We start from the raw sequence: 23,715 nt of genomic DNA on the forward strand, positions 1-23,715 counted from the left end.
CACAGAGTTCTGAGGAGGGGATGCATTTTTGATCCTCTTCTATCTTTCAGTTCGGGCAACAGTGGAGCATCCAAAATAGCTCTGCTGCCACTTCCCTTTTTTTCACATTTATATATTTAGACCTATTCATAGAAGCTTTTAACCTGCAAGTAAGACAGACATTTCTTTTCCTGTCTATATCAGTGTTTTTCAACCTTTTTTGAGCCATAGCACGTTTATGACATAGAAAAAAATGTCATGGCCACCACCAACCAAAAGTGTTATAAAAATACACTTTTTAGCCTAATAATGGCAATATACTACTACTCACTCAGTGTGAGACCTGGGCCTATTTAGATGCATGTTTTTTTGGGGTTTTTTTTTTCCAACAGCGTCAAGCATCATCAAGGCATCAAGCAGTAAGAGACAGGTGACTGAAGCATGATGAGGGCCGAGGCCGAGGAGCATGAAGCCGGGACAAAGGGTGCCAAAAGACAAAAGGAGGCCGAGCGCTAATGCAAAGGGACAAAGGACTGAGGGACACTGTCAGCATGTGGCTCAGAGGTCGTCCTGACTGCTTCGTAACGCCTGACTGTTCGGCTGGAAGACACGGCGGCCCGGCAAGCGTGCATCATTCTCGCTCGCAGCCCCGCCGACCCGGATTCTACAGGGGACAAGAGGCGACGAGAGGTGCATGACACATCCAGCTCGACTTGGTGACGCTCCCGTCCCTCCGACCATCCCCAGCAGGAGTGGAGACACAAATGACCAAGAAGAAGTTGGCCCCGTTCAGAACATCCTTGTAAAAATCCTTGCCGAGAAAAGGAACACACACACACGCGCGTGCGCGCGCACACGCACAAATGAAAAAGAACAAAACAACAACTACACGGGGCACCGACATCACGAGCGTCTGAGCTCCCAGAATGCCACCTGCAGCTGAGGATGCGAGTGGAGATCCGCGGCAGGCGAGACTCTGATTGGACCAGACAGGCCTGACAGATGGACAGACCAGATTAGGCATATAGACACGTATCAAACAAGACCAGACAAGGCTCGTGACCGTCCGCTGTCTGACCCCTGTGGAGAGCAGGGTGACGGCCAGGTCAGCGGCGGCCCAGGAAACATCCGTTTTTTTTGGGGGGGGGGGGGGGCAAAGTTGCTTCAGTGAAAAGTGCTCCCTTCAACCTCTTTGCACCATCTACCCACACACAACCAGTCGATTGAGCTTCTCTGTCCCATTATTACCAGTCCATTTAGCACCACCATGCTCCACTTTAACTGGTTGGTGTAACCTCTATATGTCACCACGGCCGGTCTGTCTAGCTATCTCAGAAAAAAAGCGTGCAAAGACACAATAACATGCACACTCCTGGTGTGTACCAGTGTGTCCTCCAAATGTAAAACATCTGTTTGATCATCATCAATTTGTGAGTCATGCCCATATTTGATGCAGCCTTTGGTTGAGTCCATCCAACACTCATTAGGTGTTTACTTCAAATTGTCTGTTTCTATGTCCGGCATCATGGAGATGTTGGACATCAGCTGTCCATTCAGGTATAAACAGTCAAACTACTGTTCTGTGAGATATTTTATTTTTTAAGTTTTCTTCACAAGCTCTTCTAATAGCTTTTACTAAAATGAAATAGTGGAAAGTTAATGTAACAAATCAGCTTTGAGTACTTCACTGAACCAGCGCCACCTGTTGGTTGGAGGGTTTCGACTGATTTGTCACTCAGCTTGCTAGCGATTCCAATCAGTGATAATGTGAGGCAATGATGACTCCAAAATTTGTTTTGCTTTTCTTACTATTAAGAATAGCTTCCGTAATTTTAGAGATTACAGCTCTGAAATAAATTCACTAGAGGTTTTTTTTTTTTTTCAGATTTAAGATACAGTTTATGCCAAATAATTGTGACATGAATGATCCTATTTGCAGACTTTTGCTAAACGTTACTACATCGTATTAGCCTCACACGTGAGCAAAGACACGACACTGGCACTGACACTTATGAATCTGTCAGATGAAGGAAAGAAAAGGACGAAAAGAATAAAGCGGGATCTCTGTCAGAGAAAAGTGGATCCCCTCTGCTGTGTCCTTTTCTATTTGTGGGCCGGCGGTGATGAATTCAGTCTTGTCAGCCCCCTGTGAGCCATGGTGACAGTCAGGAGTCACCAGAGGCCGAGAACGTGTGACTCACAGATTCTAAAAGTCATTGCTGCTCCGCATCAGACTCTGACTGGAGACAATGAGTCTCTGGAAGGGCTCTATTAAAATCACTGCCGCCAACGGGCTCTTTAAGGAGCCATTACCAGTGGCTCAGTGAGACTCGCCATTACGTGAATTCAGACCTGCAATCACAATCAAATGAGGATGTAGTTGGGGAGTCACAGATCAGCTGTTAACACATTTAAAGTCTCACAAATGTCTGTCAAGTTTTCTAAACTGCTGGTTTTTTGAATTCAAGTGTTTGTTTTGACTGCTGTGTAACTGTGGGTGAGGCTAGGGTGGACCCGAAACCACTTAGAGAGGACGCAGTTCCACCCTGTGAGCAGGCCTTCTGATTGGACAACCCACTTTCTATAAGTGGGACTCACCAATGCATATTCAAAAAACACATTATTGATATTCTGACAGATAATAGGATTGTTCAGTGGAGTCAGACGTAAATATGACACAAAACACACCTGAACTGAAAGGGTGAGAGAAGAACTTCACTGTAATGTAAATTCTTGCAACATTTCATATAAACTGTAAAGCACTTCAGTTCCTGCAAATGAGCCCTTTCAGAGAAGAATGTAAAAAAAAAAAAAAATGCTAATCTTAAAGTGTTGGTGTCGCATCAGGTCAGGAAAAGGAAAGCCGAGGGATAAGTCTGGCAAAGCAGTATAGGATTTTAAAAAGTCAAATGGTTCGACCTTTTTTTTTTTTTGCCGTTTTTTAAGAACCTTAACAGAGACATTTGAAGTTCTTCATGTGAAGAATTTCATTTGCGCCAGAAAAGTTCTTAATAAAGGCCCTAACCCAGACAAACACACAGACACACTCACGCTGGCACAGACACCCACAAATCTGCAGTTACACATGCACCCCCCCCAGCCTACCCCCCACCGGCGGAAACATTAACGCACGCGGGATGCTTGGAGAGAGGGTGGGGGTAAGGGGGTGAGCCACGAGTCAATAAACCCTCTGTAATCTGTTCCCTTTAGTGGCATAAACCATCTGAGAGGAGATTACAACTGTTCAGCCAAAGTAAGAACATGTGAGTTCCTAATGGACAGAAACACTGAATAAAAACACACACACACACGCACGCACGCACACGCACACACACACGCACGCACGCACGCACGCACGCACACAAACACACACACACACACACACACACACAAACACACACACACACACACACACACACACACACACACACACACACACACAAGCAACGTGCATGTGCACCTTCGCATGTGTAGTGGAGAGCTGTGGAGAGTAATGTGCTCCAAGGCTACTGTGAAGTCAGAACTAGTGCTTTTAAGAATCAGCCTGCATGACTCTGATGCAAAAGGGCTCTTTTTGACTCCAGGGAGAGTGAGGCAGCGAGAAATGGGGAATATATGAGGGAGAAAAAAGTGGGAGTTATTATTACTGCACTTTTTTTTTCTTTTCTTTTTTTTTTTTTTTTTTACAGAAAAAGTACTGATTATCATGACAGAGCCTCCCAGGACTTGGGCTCCTGCTGAGGTAACTAATGTGCAGCATTGTCAGTTTGTGTGAGATTACGCATCATGGCCTCCATGAGAGGAAGAGGAAGCACGGAGGGGGTCGGAGCAGGAGCACGCTCCTCTGTGTTGCTAGGAGAGACTGTGTGGACAGCCAAATCAAGGCTCCTGCTGTGTGTGTGTGTGGCAGGAGTGGTGTTGGGGGGGGTGGGTGGAAGGGACACTGACCACTGACTTTATGCATCATTAAGCCGATGGACTGAGAACACCGGGAAGGGCCGTCACTCTGGAGGGGAGGGAGGAGGACATCTGGCCCATGATACTGGACAATACACCCACGGGTTGGGAAAAAGCAGTTTACGCGCAGGATAATTGGGATAATCATCACTTATGGATCATGCCATAGAGGACTAATTAGACTGTTGGAGTTAATACGCAAAAAAAAAAAAATGGTCTTGTGAATTAGACAGAGCCTTCTGTTTGTTCCTGAACGAGCAAAAAATATTTATTTCACCTTTATTTAACTAAGAGGAGAAATCCTAGTGAGAATACCCTTGTTAAATAAATCTGTGCCCTGGGGTACAGCAAAATAATAATAATAATGATGAAAAAACAGTACACAACAGTCTGACATTAAAGCTTGTAATTGGCTAAAGCGTCACACGATTAACAGTGCTTGTGTTGCTAAGCAGCATACCAACGATGCAAAACAGTACGTAGTTTACAGAACAAGAATTTCAACAGCCCATATTTTATTCAAGCACTCTGACGGCAGGCAAATCTGCATTTCGGAAAGCAGTCTCTGCGGTCCAGAAAAAGACTGTAAACCCTAAGACCCCATGCAACGTATTTCTATCATAGAAAATACATAAAACAAATAAGTACAGACAATATCAAATAAACCTTACAGGCAAGCTAATTCAAAAAGTTTTTTTTTCCTTCTGTCTCTATAGCTGCAACATGAACAATTAAAAGGTACAGCTAAGACATTTGCTCTGAATTGACTTGTAGTACTTTGTATTGTGAAAATAATGTCATTTAATATTACCTCACTCAGTATGTTTAAATGCGAAGCCCTATTTCAGTTTTCACCAGGTTAAGCGATTTCAGAGTAAAATACTGTGTCGTAAATAGAACTTCCTCCACACCGTATTTAATATAAGGTCATATTTGGAGAAAGCAACAACTGGAAAAAGACCGGAGGAGTGTCATGTAAAAATGTTAATACAATAAACATTTCTCCAAGGCTTTTTTTTGGGCCTTACTAAGCATTTGCTGCAGTTTGCGAGGTACGCGCTGCTTTTAGACTCTTTTTCTAGAACCTCGTGCCTCCACTGACCTTATCTCCCAGTGTGGAACAATTGTTGCTGAGCGAGCGAGGAAATCGCAATTACAGATAACGCAGAAGTGGAATGAGGTGCGCTGGGATTTTCTGCCGGAAAATGACAAAAACAACATCTTTGCCCCCTGTGTCAAGACACTTCCACCAGTATTAGTGGTGCACGACGTCTCCGGCTCATTCAGAATATGCTGACGAACATGTAACAGGAATATTCCCTGTAGCTGCTCCACAACAAGCCTAATTAGAGCCCAGACCTTATTCTGTGTTTGCGGTGCATGTAAACATCGTCACTTTGATATTCAGAGGAACTAAATCACTGGTGCGCACGCAGGCTCAGTGGTTCTGGAGCTCCGACACAAAATAAAGGCAAACACGGCACGCAAAGTCAGAACGTGGTGCTTGTCCATAAAACGCACAATGCAAAAAAACAAAACAAAAAAAAACCCACACACGCACACACTGGCTCAGCTTCCCTTTGTTCAAGTGGCTGTCGGAGGCAATACAGTAATCCAGTTTTAATGGCTGTGCCCCTTCCCCCACCATGAAGTGATGGCCACAGACAGACCGCCGCGCCTCTCTTAAGGGAGAAGTGTCAGGATCAAGTCTCCACAGAGTCCTTTGCAATACATTTGACAGCACTCATGAGCTAAGAGGGAGGGAAACCAGCCCTTCTCCCTGGTGTGATGACTTCTGGCTCAGTCAGGTGTGTCATTAGCAGCGACTCCGCATGCGATGCAAGGCGGAGAGTGCCCAGCTCGCTCCTATAGACCGGATGAGCCGCTCAGTAACTAGCAGGGACGTTCATTAAAATAAACCAGTGTTTGTCTGCTCTCTGTGAAAGCAATGCCAATCTGGGAGGATTATTGCTCGGGCTAAATGTTATCTTTGTGGATTACAGGGGGAGAAGATGCTATAATTTGCCCGTTGTGCGATTAATGAGAGTCTATAATTAGACTGAGCTCCACTCTGCTCTGTATTATATATATGTAATATATATAATATATATTACACACACACACACACACACACACACACACACACACATATATAATATATACATATATAAAATTATACACTTTGACATAAATGAGGTTCTTATCTGAATGAATAATCAGAGTAGGCTTTACCCTCAAATGACAAACAGTGAACAGGACATGTCGTCATTCCCTAATATCAACAGAGGAATTCATTTAATCTAGTTAAAAGGTTTGCATGTTTTTATTAAAATTAAAAGGACAAATTCAATATAACACATGCAAGAATGTCCAATGTGTGCAGTATCCTCCAATATTAATGAACATTTGATCAAGCTTCAATACTGATTGATTGACATTTTTGTTTAGCTTTAACCCTTGAACGTTCTTGCTACAATTGCCCCAAGGAAATCAAAAAATGCAAAGACAAATTTTTTTTCCATAGCTTTTTTTTCTTGGTGTGGACTTTTAAGGGTTAATTGAAACTAATAGATGTTCAGAACAGAACCCAGTGTGTTAATGGAGTAAAAATGACACATTCAACTTTTGTGAATTCAAGCCAATCATCCAAACATTACACTCGGGGAAAAAAAAAAAACGTCATAACTGCTCATTCTTATATTCAAGCATTCAATTTTGAATTGCAAGGTGCTGGATCATCAGTGACAAAATATACCCAAGAGTCACTTGAGATAATGTGAAACATTGCTCCTCACCAAACATGCACGGCTTTAGGACTGATAGGGAAGGAAGTCAAAGAACCTGGAGGGAGCGAATGCAGACGCAGAGAGAAGTAAAATCTAAAACAAATAGGCCTTTATGCAAACAGTTTGGTTGGCAAAATTATTGCCAAGTGCAATGAAAAAAGGGAAAAATATTCATCCATCCATCCATCCATCCATCCATCCATTCATCTTCAATACCCACTTCCTCCTGAACTCAGGTTCACGGGGGTCTGCTGGAGCCTATCCCACCTGTCATAGTGCAAAGGCAGGGTGACACCCTAGACAACCATTCGCATTCACACACACACACACACACACACACACACACACACACTGACAGACAATTTACAGTTTCCAATTCTGCTCATATGGATGTTATTGGACTGTGGGAGAAAGCCAGAGAACCCGGAGAGAACCCACGCAGACGGAGGGAGAACATGCAAACGCCACACAGAAAGGTCCCAGGCCGGGAATCGAACCTGCAACCTTCCTGTTGTGAATCGGCAGCGCTCACCACTGTGCCCAAAAGGGAAATAAATGATTTTTAAAAAAAAAAGAAAAAAAAAGACGTTTGGCATAATGGTCAAATGTGAATCCAACATCACAACGACCTAGTGCACACACAGCAAACTGTGATGAGAATTACGTGGCAGGAATCGTCCATATGAAAACGCCAAGGCGAGGCAGCCAATGGAAGTGAAGCTCTCAGCATCACTTCACACTGTGATCTTATGGCAGGCAGCGTAAAGCTGCTGAATAAGTGATGAGAGAGGAGAAAATCACCCCCCCCCCCCTGCAGCCGCTCCATCAGTTTACCGAAATAGACCTGACGGACGGTAAAATAACACCTCAAATTGGAAAGAGAAGATAAAACAATAATAGCAAAAACCACTCTGAGCGTGCGCGTGAGGCGCGTCAGAAACAATTTCAAAGCGGCTCTCGCGCTTTGTTTACTCTACCGACGTGAACACACCTGCTTCCGTATTGTCCGCGCGGAACATCATCATAACAAACAAAGGAGAAAAGCGGGAACGGGGGCGGGGGGGCACGCGCGGAAGGGAGGGCTCGCGCGCGCGGCTGCACGAGCTCCCTCTCTTCTTCTTCTCCCCCGTGGCTCGTGCGGACACAATCGGACACTGGGGAGAAGCAGCTGCATGCCTTCAACTTCGCACGAGCGACGAGGGCTCGCGGAGGACGGAAGGAGGCTCCGGCGCGACGACAAAACCGCGAGGGTCATTTTCGAAGGTCCACGCGAAGACGACACACACACACACACACACACACACACACACACACACACACACACACACACTACCTTTGCCGCTTTACTCTACCCCCCACCCCCACGCGCGCACATCAAAACACACGCGCTCACACTCTCTTGTCCTCACGCGCACCACCGTGTCTTCCTACTCACCACAGCTGTCTCTTGGTGGGGAGGCAGTCCTTGTTGGAGGCTGTCACTCCCATGGCCATCTGCATCACCGTGATGTACTTCTGGTACTTCATCTTGTCATCCTCCACTACTGCTGCCACTACCACTACTACCGCCGCCGCTGTTGCCGCTGCTGCTGCTCCTCCCGCCGCCGCCGCTGCTCCTTCCGCCGCTCCTCCTCCTTCTTCTTCTTCTTTTTCTTCTTCTTCTTCTTCTTTTTCTTCTTCTTCTTCTTCTTACTTCGAGGAATCCGCGCGCCACAAAAGCGGCACAGGTGTGCGTGCGTCCGAGCGTCCGCTAGTACTGGCCCCGGTCACCAGCGCCATCTCCGCGGCCGGCTGGACGCTCCCCCGCGGGCTCTGCCAAAGGTACCACGCCGTCGCGAACCATGTCTCTAATCTCATTAGCGCTCAGAATAGATTGGCTAATCCATTCAATTTCAGTCAGGAGCGGCTCATTGTGGTGCTGGTTCGTCCCGGAGCCGCCACTTTTCCCCTCCTCTCACTCTCTCTTTCTGTCACACACATACACATACGTACACACAGACACGCACTCCCTGTTTATTTCTTCCTCCCCCGCCCAAACACCCACCAACCACCTCCTCCTCCACCTCAGCCGCTCTGGGTTTGGTGGAGTGGAGGAGTCAAACAGGAGTCAGAGGCAGCGGCGGTGGCACCCAAACGTCTGCGAGATAAGATGGAGAGAGCGACTGTGTCCAAGCAGAGAGAGAGAGAGAGAGAGAGAGAGAGAGAGAGAGAGAGAGGGATGGGCAGTAACAGGCGAGGGGGGGGAGGGGGGAGAAGAGAGGGAGGAGGAGGAAGATGGACGAGGATGAAATGTAATGGTCTGGGGGTGTGGTGGTGGTGGTGGTGGTGGAGGCTCTTGCTGAGTAACGTCTCTGTGCTGTACATATGAATGCAAAACCATTGTTTTATGCGTATTTCATCAATATTAATATCATGCCTCGTCACTGTGTATTTATAACTGCCCCATGCACCTTTGTTCACGTCACCTCCATCGTCGAGCCGTTCGCATCAAACATCACGATGACTTTCAATAGGGAGTGTATGTTTCACAGGTAACTTTGATGGTACTTTTCTTTTGTAAGACAAAATACAGTATTTTCAAAAGTGGTGATGAGCTAAATGCAGATTTAAGTTCATTTTTTTCTTTGTTTTACTTAAAAATGTACCTTCAACTATGGGCATTAATATTTTTTTTCTTGTCCTCTGTCCTGTACAAATATGATGGGAAAACAATTGTAAATAATTAAATAAAAAAATTATGTACTTCTCTATTTTGGCTCATTTTTGTTTCCAGTATGCAGTGTTAAAGTAGTAAATGTTGGCACGTTAACAGTCAGGATATATCAGAATGATAAAAAAAAAGAAAAAAAGATCAAAATAAGAAGATAGTCATATGGGTCTCCTTGGTCTCGTGGTTTAATGAATTCCATAAGATCAAAAAAAACAAAAAAAACAATCACAAGAAATAACCTAAATTTAGGCTGCCAGGCGACACAGATTTACTATAAATCCTTAAAATGAATGGGTTCAAGGAATTGCACCTCAACAAATCAAAGCAAGTTGCTATGTTGCTGTGACAGCCTCTTTGTTGACACATAGACATATTTTCCCATTTACGCTGACAACCATTTTAGCAAGAAAGAGTTCTTGGAGCTGTTACGCCGCTTTAATCTGGTCCAACTACGACCTTGTGACTTAAATCTCAATCCCCTTAAGTAGCATCACACTCTTTCTTTGCGAGTTTGACCTACCGAGCAGGCACGTGGACATGATCTAATTGGTGGCTCAGCAAAACAGAGCCAAGCAATGTTAAATAAGACACTGTAGGGAGGAGGCAAAATTATTATTATTACTATAATTAAAAAAAAAAAACAGCTTTGCCTTATTCATCTAATGTTCAATGATTGACAGCAAAAAAAAAAAATGCTACATTTTTTTCTTTATAATAAGCTTAAGGGAGTGAGAGGTGAACAAAACTGTTGTGACTATTGTCATTCTTCTGTTTGGAAATAGCATGTTCTTTTCCCCATGCCGTCCATTACTGCCATCCCACACAGTGATGCAAGACTCACGTTACCTCTGCTCGCCCTTTAGTGACTCCCAGTTCACGGAGCTCCCAAGATGCAAATCAATGATTGATTCTGTGTCAAATTTAAATGCCAGTAAAAAATGAGCCTTTGGTGCGATCTTGGGTACAAAAGGGGACACGGGACTGTCCGGGAGCGCAAGGTCAGAGTAAAGTGACACCCTGTGGGCTGCCATGTTGATGTTTGTCTTGGAGTCATAAAAAAAAGAGGCACAACTATTTGAGTGGAACGGTGATGCTGTTGTGTCAGTGGCAGCGGGACCGCTCAGATTTCAAGGCAGAAATGTCGCTCCTGCATCTTGGCCTTGTTTTCTGTCTGTTTTGATATATATATATATACATATATATACATATATATATATGTATTTTTTTTTTTTTTTCATGGATTCCATAACTACTCAGCTGTAGGGAAGCAGTATAAGGAAAAGAAAAGACTGCTCCAAGCTGCAAGAAAACACCACCACGGAAAAAGATGAGGAAGAACTAGTTGTGAACAATGGCTTCAGACATTAGTACTGATGCTGTTAAAAAACAACAACAACAACAACAAAAATGACTCTAAATTGGTAGTAGAAAGAGTTCCATTAACCACTGTAAAGCTGTATGGCAGCTGGCCATGGGGTCGGTGACGCAACACTAATGACGCACAGCTTGAATGCAACAATTTTTTACAAGTTTTGACGCTCTCTCTGGATGCTTTCTATGGGCTCTTTAACTGAGAGCAATGTGAGACTTTAAATCAAGGTCAACAAGACAAGCAAACCAGGAAATTGCCACGGACACCTTGCCAAAAAAAAAAAAAAAACGTTCTCAAACTCCACCTAAAATGGTCCTCGTGTGACTTTTCTCTCAATTGTCTTAAATCTCTTGAAAAGAAAAGCCTTGAAACACAGTCTTTGTTCATGTAATCAGCAATGATGCTGATGTTCTTTGTGAGTCAAGGGCGGCTGGAAGGTCCTTGTGTCTGGGACTTGTGAGTGTTACCTCACTTCAAGAGAGAACACACAAGGTTTTATCTCCTGCTTAACTGGGGCCTCTCTGTCTAGTTTGCATGCTCTGCTATTGTTTATGTGGGTCTCCTATTAGTGCTCTGGCTTCCTCTCACTGTCAAAGCATATTCCTGTTAGGTTTACTCCAGGTTTGCCCTTAGGTGTGAACATAAGCGTGTGTGGTTGCTCCTCCCTGTATGTCAGCCCTGTGAAAAATCATAGATTGGTTCAGGTTGCAACCTACCTCTTACGCCGTGTCAGCTGAAATAGACTTCAGCCCTCATCTCACCTCACCACCCTGCCCCTATAGGAAAAACATGGGAAGATAATGAATGGATGGATGGCCGATTGGAATAATTACTTTCAATTGTCAGGCTTTAAAAATATAATAAAAAATGCTCATGAAACCCCCCCTGCCAAGAATATTTACCTTTGTACAAGTTGGCAGTAGTTAGCAACCCACATTTTTTCCCACCTTTTTTGGCTGTATGAGTTAAGACAGCACATCTCCTTCCAGATCTAAATATTTATCCAGGCCAATAAACAGAATTAAGGAGGGGAAGAGGTGAGGTGTATAAACCTCAGTCAACTTGAGATGGCCCATGCACTGGAAAAAAGGTAAATTTAGATAGTAGGAATGAAAAACAGCACAATAAAAAAATTGCCGGGAAAAGTCAGATGGCGAGTGCAAGAGCAAGCAGCCCCTGTTGGACGGGGCGAGCTGGTAACAGCTGGTGGGGAAGGTCAGTGAAACACTACGGTGTTGAGCAGCGCTGCTTGATACTGGCAACTGTACAACCACATAAAAAAATCATCAAATACACACCGACACATAAACCTTGCCTTCCCACAGACTCCTCTCGTGTTTGTTTGTAGTTCTTGGAAAGAGGATTAAGTAAAGGGGGGGGGGAGAAAAAAACCAACACACACACGCAGGCACATTAGTGGCCTGAAGGAGACTGAGGATGAAGAGGTCGACACGGCAGCGTTGCGGACTTAAGCCAGAGGGACGGTAGGAGCTAGGAGTGATGCACAGCCCTCACGGCGCGTTCCATTACATCTCAGAAGTCGGATTTTCCAAGTTCGTGACCTTCCACGTCATCGGACGGGCCCCTTTAAGTCGGAATTGTGTCGGTCGCAAGAATGCCACATTCCAACTTCAGTGAGGCAGTTTTCCGGATTGACACCAAGTAAACAAAAAAAAAAGGTGCATTATGCCAAATGTCAACCAGATATTTTGCACGGCCAACCTTTGGACTTTGTTATTTTTGTGCATTCATGTGCAAATTGCGACGCTGTGCACTCTTGTGTGCAGGCAGTGGCTAAAAATCCTAATGGCAGCTATATTTGCTTTTGCAATGGGACAATCGGAATGAAAGGAAAGGCTGTCAGTACTCAAAAGTACTGTTCCAAATGATGTAGGCTTTTTTAAATGTACACATGTATACATTGCAGTTGTAAAATTACAAAAGAATCATCACCTGTGTCCCATAGCATGAGATCGATTGCTGTGTGTTTCTTGCCTTAAACAACAAGAGGGTCTAAATGGCTCAGGTGGTAGTCGTTTTCATGACCCTGCATCTTCATAACCGCTCAATAAAAATGACCCCTGGAGTCTGTTTTCATCATCTTAAGAGGCACAGATTGAATACAAAATCGCTAACTCAAAAGCAACCTGTTACGATAGCCACGCTGCGCTCTGAGGAGGAGAGGGAGAAGAATACTGGTTTGGTTTAAGAGTAAGATTTCCCTCAGGAGCAGCAACCATCCAAATGTGTTGATCCCCCCCCTCACCATAAATTACACTATCCCCTGGCCCCTGGCCACGATTAATCACATGACCACAGCAGCCAGATTAAATCTGTAGCCTTGGACGGTGCTCCTGTCTCACTCTCTCTCTCTCTCTCTCTCTCTCCCTCTCTCTCGCTCTCTTTCTCTCTCTCTCTCCCTCGCTCTCTCTGGTGCTTGAAGGCATACAAATAATCAACAAACACACGGCATGAGTACACAACACATCAGCTGATTATACAGCGACACACATACACAGGGTACAGTCGTGTGTGTGTGTGTGTGTGTGTGTGTGTGTGTGTGTGTGCGTGCGTGCGTCAGCCCATAAATTAGTCCCCCTGTCATCATCCACCTGTTATGTGCTACTATGACTCTTGTCCGTCCAGAGCGGTGTGTCCATGCGGGACAGATACAGTTGCAACAGTGGAAGCGTCCTGTAACTCAATACTTCACTACAGAGCTGCACCACCAGCACAGCAACACTGGCTCTGCACTTTGTGCCTGAAAAAAACAAAAAAACACTATGTTTGCATTTTCAGAGGTGAAATGATGAATGGCGTGACAGCACGAGCCATTCATATTTGTTAAGGCCTGAAAAAGGCGGCTGCAATTGTGGTAATCAAGCACACAAAATGATGGAGGTGTTTGATAATTACCTTCTCGACAGCTGACAAGGCCTATTGAACTTTAGCTTTGAAACAAAAACATAACGCTGTGATTATGAAGTTTTTATGAATAGTGTAAAATAGAATAGAACAATTTAAAAATAAGGAAATTGTCAGACTAATTTCATTTTTACAGCCCTGTGAACGTACAGTGGTCCTCGATTTACAATAAGTACATTTAAATGAGCAATTAGAGCCATAACTGAGTTATAATGGTCCTGCTGACATGATAATTGGTACCACTTGAGTTGACTGCGGCTCTTTTACCAGTATAACGCAATAAAACACACAGCCGTGTTTACAGCGCGACTATTAGGTTTAATGTGTTTCCGTGGTCCAGGGTTTAATTCCTGCCACAATGAAAGTTGCAGACTAATTAAACGGGAAGTGCTGCTAAACTGGGACACTGAATAAAGTGGCGGAATGTCACTGAACGGAGAACCTGCCTTTTTTTTTTTTTTTTTTAGGGCTGGCTTGTCAATGCTGAGCTAAAATTAGATTTAAGAGTGCGCCTGGTCTATTTTCAAAACTGATTCAGGATGCAAAACAATCGAATAATGGGCAGAACCATTATTCTTGAATGTGAGTTATTTCTACCAGACTTTATGTATAAAGCAAAATACAAGTCTGGCTAAATTGTGTCTAAAAAAAAAAACATTATTATGGGTTGTATGAAACATAAGAGTAAATACAAGGACACATCAGTGGTGCACAGTAGGGAAAACAAGGTGGGAAAAATCTTACGAACGCTATCCTTGTGATTAAGAGCAGGCCTGGGACGTTGTGTGAGGCTTGTCAGAGAGGTGACGTGATAAGAAAGCACACATGGGTGCTGCGGAGGATGCATAAATCATGTGAATCAACCGAGGGTAATGCAATATGTAAATGAAACAGTTGTTGAGTTGAACGCTCCTGCTCCTTCACGACTCAGAGATAACGCCGGCACGCCACGATTTTACTCCCCCCCGCCTCCCCACCGATGGGTATACAGTATGTTTGCACTGTGCTCCGTACCATGTCACGGCGAGGACAGTTTTTCACATCATGTTCTTGAGAAAGAAACACAACAAAGCAAAACCTTTGGTTATGAGACTCAAGATTGAAGCGGTTGCCAACTGGGCAAAAAAACAAACAACTAATAATTAAAAGGAGTGCTGAGTCAATATCGAGCCAACTGCTCAGCCCATATTGATGTTGGCTCTGGTGATGTTTCGAATCCATGTAACCATCGAGGAGATTCGCCGACGTAAAACAATGAATGATTTGAACGAACCATCCCTTTAAGGTCGAGCCGAACACCCCAAACCAAACGGGAGACCTGGGAATAGATACTGGCCTGCTGCTACGATGGTGATTATGCGTTTGCTCTTAAAACAAAAAACAATTACCTGTAAACAGATGTTCCACCTGACAGTTGCTCCCAAGCCTCTAATGCGAACCTTGTGAGCAGGAGTAGGGTGTGTTTGCACTCACTTGACAGGATTACCTGACAGGGAGGCGAGGCGAGACTCTGCCCTGCCGCCCCTCCAGACAGCAGCTCTGACACCAGCAGCTTCCTGCCCTCCCACTGTCACCTTTATTAACAGTCTGTCAGCTGGAGAGTTCCTCCGCTCCGTGTCCCGCTGCAGTGCCGGATCTGCTGAGGTAAGTGATGAAGTGAGGCACAGACGGCCTGCGGGATGGGAGCCCATCTCCCCTCCCTTCTCTTTTTTTTTTTGTAGTTGTTGTTGTTGTTGTTGTTGTTGTTGTTGTTTTAGAACTGTCTTCCAAAACACAGCAGTAAAACACATTGTTTACTTTACTCTTTAATTTAAAGGGGTTTTGTGCCCTGATACTGACATCCGAAGCACTGTACTATGGAAGGACCAAAAGCTCATGAGACAGATGCAAATCCACAACACAGCACAAGAGTTTGTGTTCATGTGGTGAAGTTCGTATTCGTCTGTGAGCCTTCAGGGCCATTATACAACATTAAATATTCCACCTAAGTACAATGATCAAATTGTTTTGTTTGATGTGATTTGGTTAAACAATTTTGTGAATAGAAAGAAATAGTAAAAGACACGCATCTAAGAGAGAAAAAACTCGTTCATTATTCAAGAACCAAATGAGACAACACAATGCATAAAAGTAAAAGAAAAAAATGTCTACCTTCACACACATACATATATACAACAATGCATGCATATACTGTATATACGTGTGTGTGTTTGTGTGTGTGTGTGAGTTGTAATCTAGCTTTCTTTTTTTTAATCAATTCCAGATGATAAATTGGATTAATCATTTCAACTCTGGTCAAGATCATAGAATCAGCTTTGTGCAAAGGAATGGGTAGAACCAACAATGAAGCCTAATCAAGGGCAAGAAAAATGTGACACTTACAGACCCACTTGTAACATAATTTTGCATTTACATTGAAACACTAAGCATGGAAGCAAGTTTTTTGTCGTTGTTCTATTCCAAACTCTACTTCTGCGTTTCAGGAAATCTGCAATGACCTCTGGAAGGTAAAGAACGTGAAAATGCTGAATATGGATTTAACAAGTGCAGCCTCTTTAAAGTATCACAGAGCAGCTCAGTCGTGTCGCAGAAGATCCATGCGCAGCAGGACACAAAAGGCAAGGACTAAAAAGATAAGCAATAGGTGGTTCAATTTTCAAATAAAACTCCAGCGGTTTTTAAACTCTGCTAAAAGACGTTAGCAGACACAGATTTATGTATCGTGCAAAGACTGACATGAGGATTTATGCTTCTTTAAATTCACAAACCGCCAACTCTGCAAAGTTTAGTTCGCTTCCTTGATATAAAGGGGGGAGAAAAAAAAGCTCTTTGCAAATTCTTCACAAATGCATGATGTATTCAGCAGTGCATCTGCGCTGAGGTGCCTCGACGCCGCTTTTCACGTGCGGCCTGCGCTGTCGCTTTGCATTTCCTCGCTGCAACGCAGGAGTGAACAAAAGACGATTATTGCACCATCTGTCTGTGCATACATTTATTAAGTCACGGCACACGCACTGGCAATCTGTAATTAAACTCGTGGGCATAACTAACTTGGAAAAAAACAGCGGGGGTTTGAAATGAAGAGGGATTTATGAGGATGTTATTGGAAGTGCTGTGAAATATGTTGCAGGTGTATGTGATTCAGTCACCTAATGCACAGATTTCTGCAGTGATCTACTTTTTCTCAGTGCATTGATGAGAGAGTCAGGGGTTAAAGAAAAGTATGATCCCCCCCCAAAAAAAAAATAAAATAAAGGTGTCCCTCATCCAAAGGCTCGTAACAGGGTACTTAATGAATTAAAACTGATTTTAAAGTAGATTTCCCAAAGCTCAAAAACATCTTGAATCTTCTTGGATTAATCAGACACATAGAAAAAGAATTGCAATGAAAACAAATGGAACAAGCTCGACAGTGCAAGTCCCTACCACTTCAAGATGTTTAGCCTGCATGCATAACAAAACTAGAGCCACCTTCTCCTCTTTCACCTCGCCCTCCAAAGCAGTAGCCCCCTCAGAGCAGGACGTCCTCAGCAGCGTTCTGTGCAGCAGCTACTTAGCAAACGATGCTATAACAGGACGTCGCCATCGTTTTGTGTACAACAACAGCAACTAGTACAGCGACAAGGGAAGTCCATAATGTTGGAAGCGAGCAGTTGTCCCTCTTGGTACTTCGTTCTGTTTTGTTTTTCCCAGTCATCCGTAGGCTATCGTTTTAGAAGGCAGCGTTAGCTTTGGCCTCGAGTGGCGTCCGTTCACACTAGGTGTAGTTTATTGACACGGTATCAGGACGGGTGGGATGTGGGGGAAGTGGTGCATCACATGATCACACAGCTGGCAGGCTGCGTAAACAAGACGTTGGAGAGGAGCACATACACACACATACAGAAGGTGTGTGATATTACTTTCTGCGATAGGTGTAATCAGTTGCTAGTTCTGTACTTAGCATCAGCTGTCTCCAGCGTCTTCAGGAGGCGAATGAACAGCTGAGTTGAAAACATTATTGCCACAATGAAGGTTGTCCTTCTTTGTGGGTGAATTGAAATTATAATTACAGTTATGTAACACCTGGATCTCTGTAGGCCTGTGTTCATTATTAGGTTCGTCTCTCCTGGACAACGACTAGACGTATCATTTACAGAATGAATTCAGTTGGAATGATCCCCCTTTTAAAGTAATGGATAACAGAAAATAATTTGGCAGAAAGACAAAAGCAAAGCATATTTTCAATCTTTTTCGTTGGAACAGGATTGCTGCAGCAGTCTCACACTGAGCAGTGTATTCCCAAGTAAGGCTGGTCGTCTGGTTTAGGAGCAAATCTGCCGAGACAACAGGAAAACTGAACGACCGTAAAGTCAGGCAGCTTTTTAGGGTAAAACAAAATACAGTGAGCAACAGGACACGGTCAGTAAAATATGATGCATTTCATATATCGAGCAAAACTCAATTCTAATGGAGCAAGACACTCCTAAAGAATACAGATGCACACTGAAAAGCTTACGTTGGCAGTCTGGCACTGAGACAGTGACAGTGACGCTGGCAGCAGTCAAGAATTATTCAAAAATACAGTTAAATTTAGCCTCAATATGCCAGTCACTGTATTGAAAACCAGCACAAATACATAAAAAAGCCAGGCCCAAAACAAGGTAGGATCAAGAGTTCAGACACTACAAGAGCAGCCTTGCAGCATTATGTAGCCCCATAAACTCTTCTGATCTCGAGAAAATAGCACATTCTCATAAAAACAGCCAGTTAGAGCTTCCTGCTTCCTGCTCAAACCGATACTTTGTCACCAGCCCAAAAAAGACAGTCTGAGGGGGCGGAGCTAACACCTGGCTGGGGTTCCATCGGTTCCTGCTGTGATGTCGCAATGGGGCCATTCAGAGCTGGCTGCTACACTAATGAGACTTTTGCATTATTTTGGCTCTTTAAAAAATCCATCAAACACACAAACATACATAAAGACGATGTGATGAAGGGATGGAGTACATACAGAATACTGTGTGTGTGTGTGTGTGTGTGTGTGTGTGTGTGTGTGTGTGTGTGAGAGAGACAATGACAGTGACAGAGAGAGAGAGAGCGAGGGAGCAGACAGAGGGAGGGATTCTGCTGCTCTGGGCAGATTTGCAGAGTCAAGGCCAAGGTCACAGCGACTTCCTGCTGGTGGCAGAGGTAACCTGAACTGAATATCACGACACAGGGAGCTAGCCTGAGTGCCAGATATAAATACATTTGTGTTGGAGTAAAAGAGGATTTGTTCCAGTATGTGGCTTGCCATGTTGGTGAACTATTTCAAATTAAAACTTCACAATATCCAGGGACCGACTGTCATTATTTGTCGGTCAGGATTTTAATGAAGTGGATTTTTCTGTATATTGGTGAGTTTTTTTTTTTTGCTAATAAAACATTTTTTTTTTTTAATGCTTACACTTACGGCATGAAATAATCCTAAAAATACACTGAATATATGCAAGGCGTTTACACAAAATGACAAGTTTCAGCAACTTGATGAAATCTTGGGAGAGGTTGTTTTACTCTGGCAGACTGAAATGATCCCCACGAGGAAACAGAAGGTAGAGAACCAGTAGGGGGGGGGGGGACCCTCAGTGTCTGATTCAAACTATTACACGCCCCACGAGCCAGGCCTTTTATTCAGCAATCACACTTTTGAACAACAAACTGGTGGGAAAAAAATCCTGAGTGATTTATTTCAGGAGCTTCCTGAGATTTATGGGCAGGATTTGGCAGCGGCCCAAAGTGAGATGAGGAAAAGACATCCAGATTTAAGGGAAACAGATCTCAACCCTTAAAAATCTTTATCGGTTTATTTATCGACATATTTTCTGGTGGTGTACTTAGCACAGATTTATTTAATGGCAAATAATTTTGGTTTCCTCCTAGAGTCTTACAGCCTTTAATTAGGCCTAAAAACATAAAGATTTAATCTAAGGATGCGACACAGAGCGCATAACATTTTTTTCCTTACTAGTAGGCATCTCGAACAATATAACTGACAAACTGTGTTCATCAATATGGTTATCAGGCACAGTAAGTCGCGTCGTCTTACATCATCCACTCGCCATCAGCGGAAGAAGAGCCACGTTTTTCATTTTCTTTAGCAAATATTATATAGCCAAGTCTTTAGACCATTTTCTGTTATCCATGCATGGCGTTCAACTCTAAAACTCTAAAATCTCACTCATCCATCTGGCTAACCTCCAACAGACCGCGTTAAAAACCTACTGGATTCCATAACCAATCAGCCTCTTTTCGGATGAAGAGCATTAGGAAATCTACGATGTACAAGGACAAGAATTTGCTGCTCAAAGCTGATCCGGAAAAAAAACAACAACATGGAAAAAAACCAAGAAGAAGAAGCTGCTACGAGGTGTAAATAAAATAATGACCGCCGATTCAGAGAGTTGCGAGGTCTACCATGTGTCTGCCATGTGTCTCTCTGCAGTCTCACCTATTCAGTCCACTCCTGGTGAAGAGCCACCGAGTCCCTCAGGATGCGAGGACGTGACTCATCTTCAGCCACAGTGGCCGGCGTCTCTCCTCACTGTTCACACCGCTGAAAACAAACAAACAAACAAACAAAATAGCAAAAAAAAAAACCCACACAGGATTAAAAGCAAAGCTTGCTCCAGAAAACACATCAACAAATACAAGCAGACATGCTGATATTTTGACAGTATCTTCAAAGGTTATTTCTGGCCCCGCTCTTGTCAGGCCTTTCTCTGCTTATTTTGGACGCGTTTGAGTTCCTTGCAAGAAAGCAAACATCGCTGTCACTTTGTGTGAGCTGATCAGGGATGACTAGTTGGCTGCGTGTCTCCCTCGGGCCGCTTTATTTGGAAGCAGCTCTCGAAATATACAGAATACATTTACAACTCCACCGATGTCACCTCCACAGCTCGCAAAGAAATTGAACCAAGGAACAACAATGATCAGTAATGCCGTTACGGGGTCCATTATTTGTAAAATTCTAATTGTATTTCTTTAATTCGCTCCAACTTCCAGAAGACGTGTGCTAAAACACAGCCCTTTGTGACATCATAAAGGGACGTGACACTGTGTTTTAGCTGAATTCTAGAGCCCTACTCTCTTGCAGGAGACTGTAAACAAAGGGTCAACATGCTGTTTACTCTATATATTTTTTTCTTCTAAAAATTTGAATGCTCCGCTGGTGTCAAGGATGGAAAACCAGGCAGGGTCCAAAAAATTTCATCCGTTGAGACATTCAAGATTTTTTATGAAAGAAATTGAAATGATGTCAAATTTGACAAGCATGACAAATCTTTCACTTGCTGAAGACAAAGCTATTGCTAATAAAAGAACACGATGCAGGCCAGCAGGAAATCCCTGACCGTGAGTATTCAAAGCCCAGGCATCCCCAAACAAACAGGATGAGGGTGAACCACTGAAGAAGCAGATCAAGGTCATCAGTTCAGAGCTAAAGTTGCGCCGCGACAGGTTGGTGATGATGAAATCATAGATGACCTCCTCCCCCGAGGAGAGCCAGCGATCGGCCTTGCCCGAACACAGAGTGACTACAGTTGTATGTTCCTTCCCCGCGGGGCACGCAGGCCAACAGTCAGAATGACTTTAAACTCTCGTCAGGACGTCCTCTCCTCTCGCTGCCTCTTCAGGGGAAATCTACATCGGTAACACAAAGTGGCAGATTAGTCTCAACAGTTTAGGATTTGCCACAATAATGATGGCATCAGCCTTCCCCAGACTTGGTCTTGGCAAGTGGGATGGGGGGCGGGGAATAAACCCACAAGATAACCGACCATCTGCAGGATGGAGCAAAAGTTGAAAAACTTTAAGTGTTGGATTCAATCTTCAACCCGTCCTTGCAAAGCAGTTTTGCTTTGTTTCATTGAAAAAGAGTTTATTGTTATTATTCCATTAACATATTCATATATTCATGAAAAGGAAAAACATTATTAATGACACGGATATGATTCCAGAAGAATCACAGTTATGAGGTGCTGCTTCCTCTCTGACAGCGGTCAACAGAAAGCAGACTCATACTGTACCTTTCAGGGAGGAGAGCCAAAAAGCAGCTGTGTTTAAACACTGGCATCCTGCGGCAGTAATTCAGGGCCGGAAGAGACGGAAGCCAGAGGGATCCTAATGGTCGTATACTTGTCCACTATGTCAGTGGCACTGTTTCATCATGAAATGGAAAAGAAAAAAAATACTCTACGCTCCAGTCGAATGATGTTGGGCAGAAACTTTAGGAGCCTGGAACACTTCTGACACTGTTGGTTGTTCACTACTAATGAAACGGAGGGAAAACAAAAGATGCAAGATCGCTGATGATAAGCCACACACAGGAAAATGTAATTTTATTTGAACTGTGTAATTGATTTTACACAAATCAAATGCAAATTTCAAGTTTATTCTGCAAAAACAAATTGAAGAAACAAGCAACGCCAAAACACTGATTAAAACTCACTTACAGTAATAAACCACTGTAGAATAACTAGCATAAGACTTAAAAATAAAACACATTTTGAATCAAAATCAATAGCATCATTAAAAAATAATAATAATTTGTAATGATCCTGATGATCGCATGTGCCCTGATAGAACTCCATGTACTTAGCCTGACACAAAGGTAGCTCAACACTGTGTGGACATCGTCCAGAGATAAATTATTATTATTATTATTTTTATGCATCAATGAAATAGTGACATCATTACTATAGGAGAACTGTGATGACAAATGGGAAATACATATACACACACACACACACACACACACATACACACACACACACACACACACACGCACAAGAAACCTGAGTTTCTTGGCCCCAGATTTGTATGATGTCATCTTTCAAAAATAATAATAAATAAAAAAACCACATCAGACATCCGATAAGGCACAATGTCACACGTGGACAATAATAGAAGATGAAGAGAGCGATGGGAGGAATGTTAAAAAAAAAAAAAAAAGGAAAGAAAGGGAAGCCACATCATTAATCTAACTGGCTGGTGCCCAGCTGGAGCTCGGACCCCGGGAAGCGGCCGTTTCTTAGCGATGCCTTTCTCCAAAAAGATGAGTCACCGTGGGCTCATCAAGGGCGAATAACACTCACACATGGTCTGGCAACGCGGGCCGGCGGCCCACGGTGAGAAAGCAGCCTCGATGCTCAGTCACAACTTTGATTCTGTTGGCAGGCTCTGTCTCGCAGGTGTTCTCTGTTCAAACACATATCTCACTCCGTTTGTTGCCTCACCGACGCCCCTGTGCAGCCTCGCGATCGCACACGTGCGCGAGGGTGCACGTGAAGGTGGCGCATTTGCGAGGCGAGAGTGTTTTATTTTTCTCGCCCACCACCACCCACCCACCCACACGCTCGCCTACGATTTAGCCTGCTGGATGGGGAGCGACCTCTCGCCCTGGAGCGCAGCTGTCGCCCGCGAGGCTCCCTGGTGGCGTGGAGGCCGACGTGTGAAAATACAACGTATGAGCATGAAATTAGGGTCGGAGCACAAAATTAGGGTGGAAACAGTCTGACACGTTCAGGCTGCAGAGGTGTGACAGTAGCCTAATCTGTTTATTTCACAGAATCAAGGCAGCGTAGTTTACAGTATTCCTTGAGATCACAATATGAAACATAATGAACAGGGTTCAAAGGCCACGTGAACAACCGCGGGGGCTCAATACGGCCAGAGGTTTTGCGTTGATGCTTGAAAGCTCTATGTGTGCACTGGAAACATTCCCAACACCAATGTGTACAGTGTGGTTTGGTTTGCTTACACTGTTTGCAAATCACCATTATTACCAATGTCCAACATTTAGGCCAATCAGTGCCAATCCAGACAAACTCTTTGTTTGCTTGTCTTCATTAGTTTAGAAGCTCGTTGTGATGACATAACTACCCCGAAAAACTTTACATGGAAAACAATAAATATCTTGACATCAACTCTAATCCGAACCCTTTTGTCACAGCGGTGACAGCAGAGACACT

General features: G+C 43.8%; 1 protein-coding gene across 11 annotated transcripts in view; it reads right to left on the reverse strand.

The window, feature by feature from the left end:
- tjp1a (tight junction protein 1a) overlaps window positions 1–8,354 on the reverse strand; it is an 82,505-nt gene extending 74,151 nt beyond the window's left edge. For 3 of the 11 annotated variants that reach the window (XM_076021523.1, XM_076021561.1, XM_076021552.1), the window contains exon 1: window positions 8,158–8,344. In XM_076021523.1, coding sequence (XP_075877638.1) covers window positions 8,158–8,249 — 92 coding nt within the window. In that variant the 5' untranslated portion in view covers window positions 8,250–8,344. Of the gene's footprint in view, window positions 1–8,157 lie in introns of all 11 variants that reach the window. The other 8 variants (XM_076021627.1, XM_076021608.1, XM_076021618.1 and 5 more) reach the window with 5 other exon arrangements.
- Window positions 8,355–23,715: the final 15,361 nt, after the last annotated feature.

This window comes from Nelusetta ayraudi, unplaced genomic scaffold (genome assembly GCF_046127955.1).
Source record: "Nelusetta ayraudi isolate G7.1 ecotype Tasmania unplaced genomic scaffold, CSIRO-AGI_Nayr_v1 ptg000002l, whole genome shotgun sequence".
NCBI lineage: Eukaryota > Metazoa > Chordata > Actinopteri > Tetraodontiformes > Monacanthidae > Nelusetta > Nelusetta ayraudi.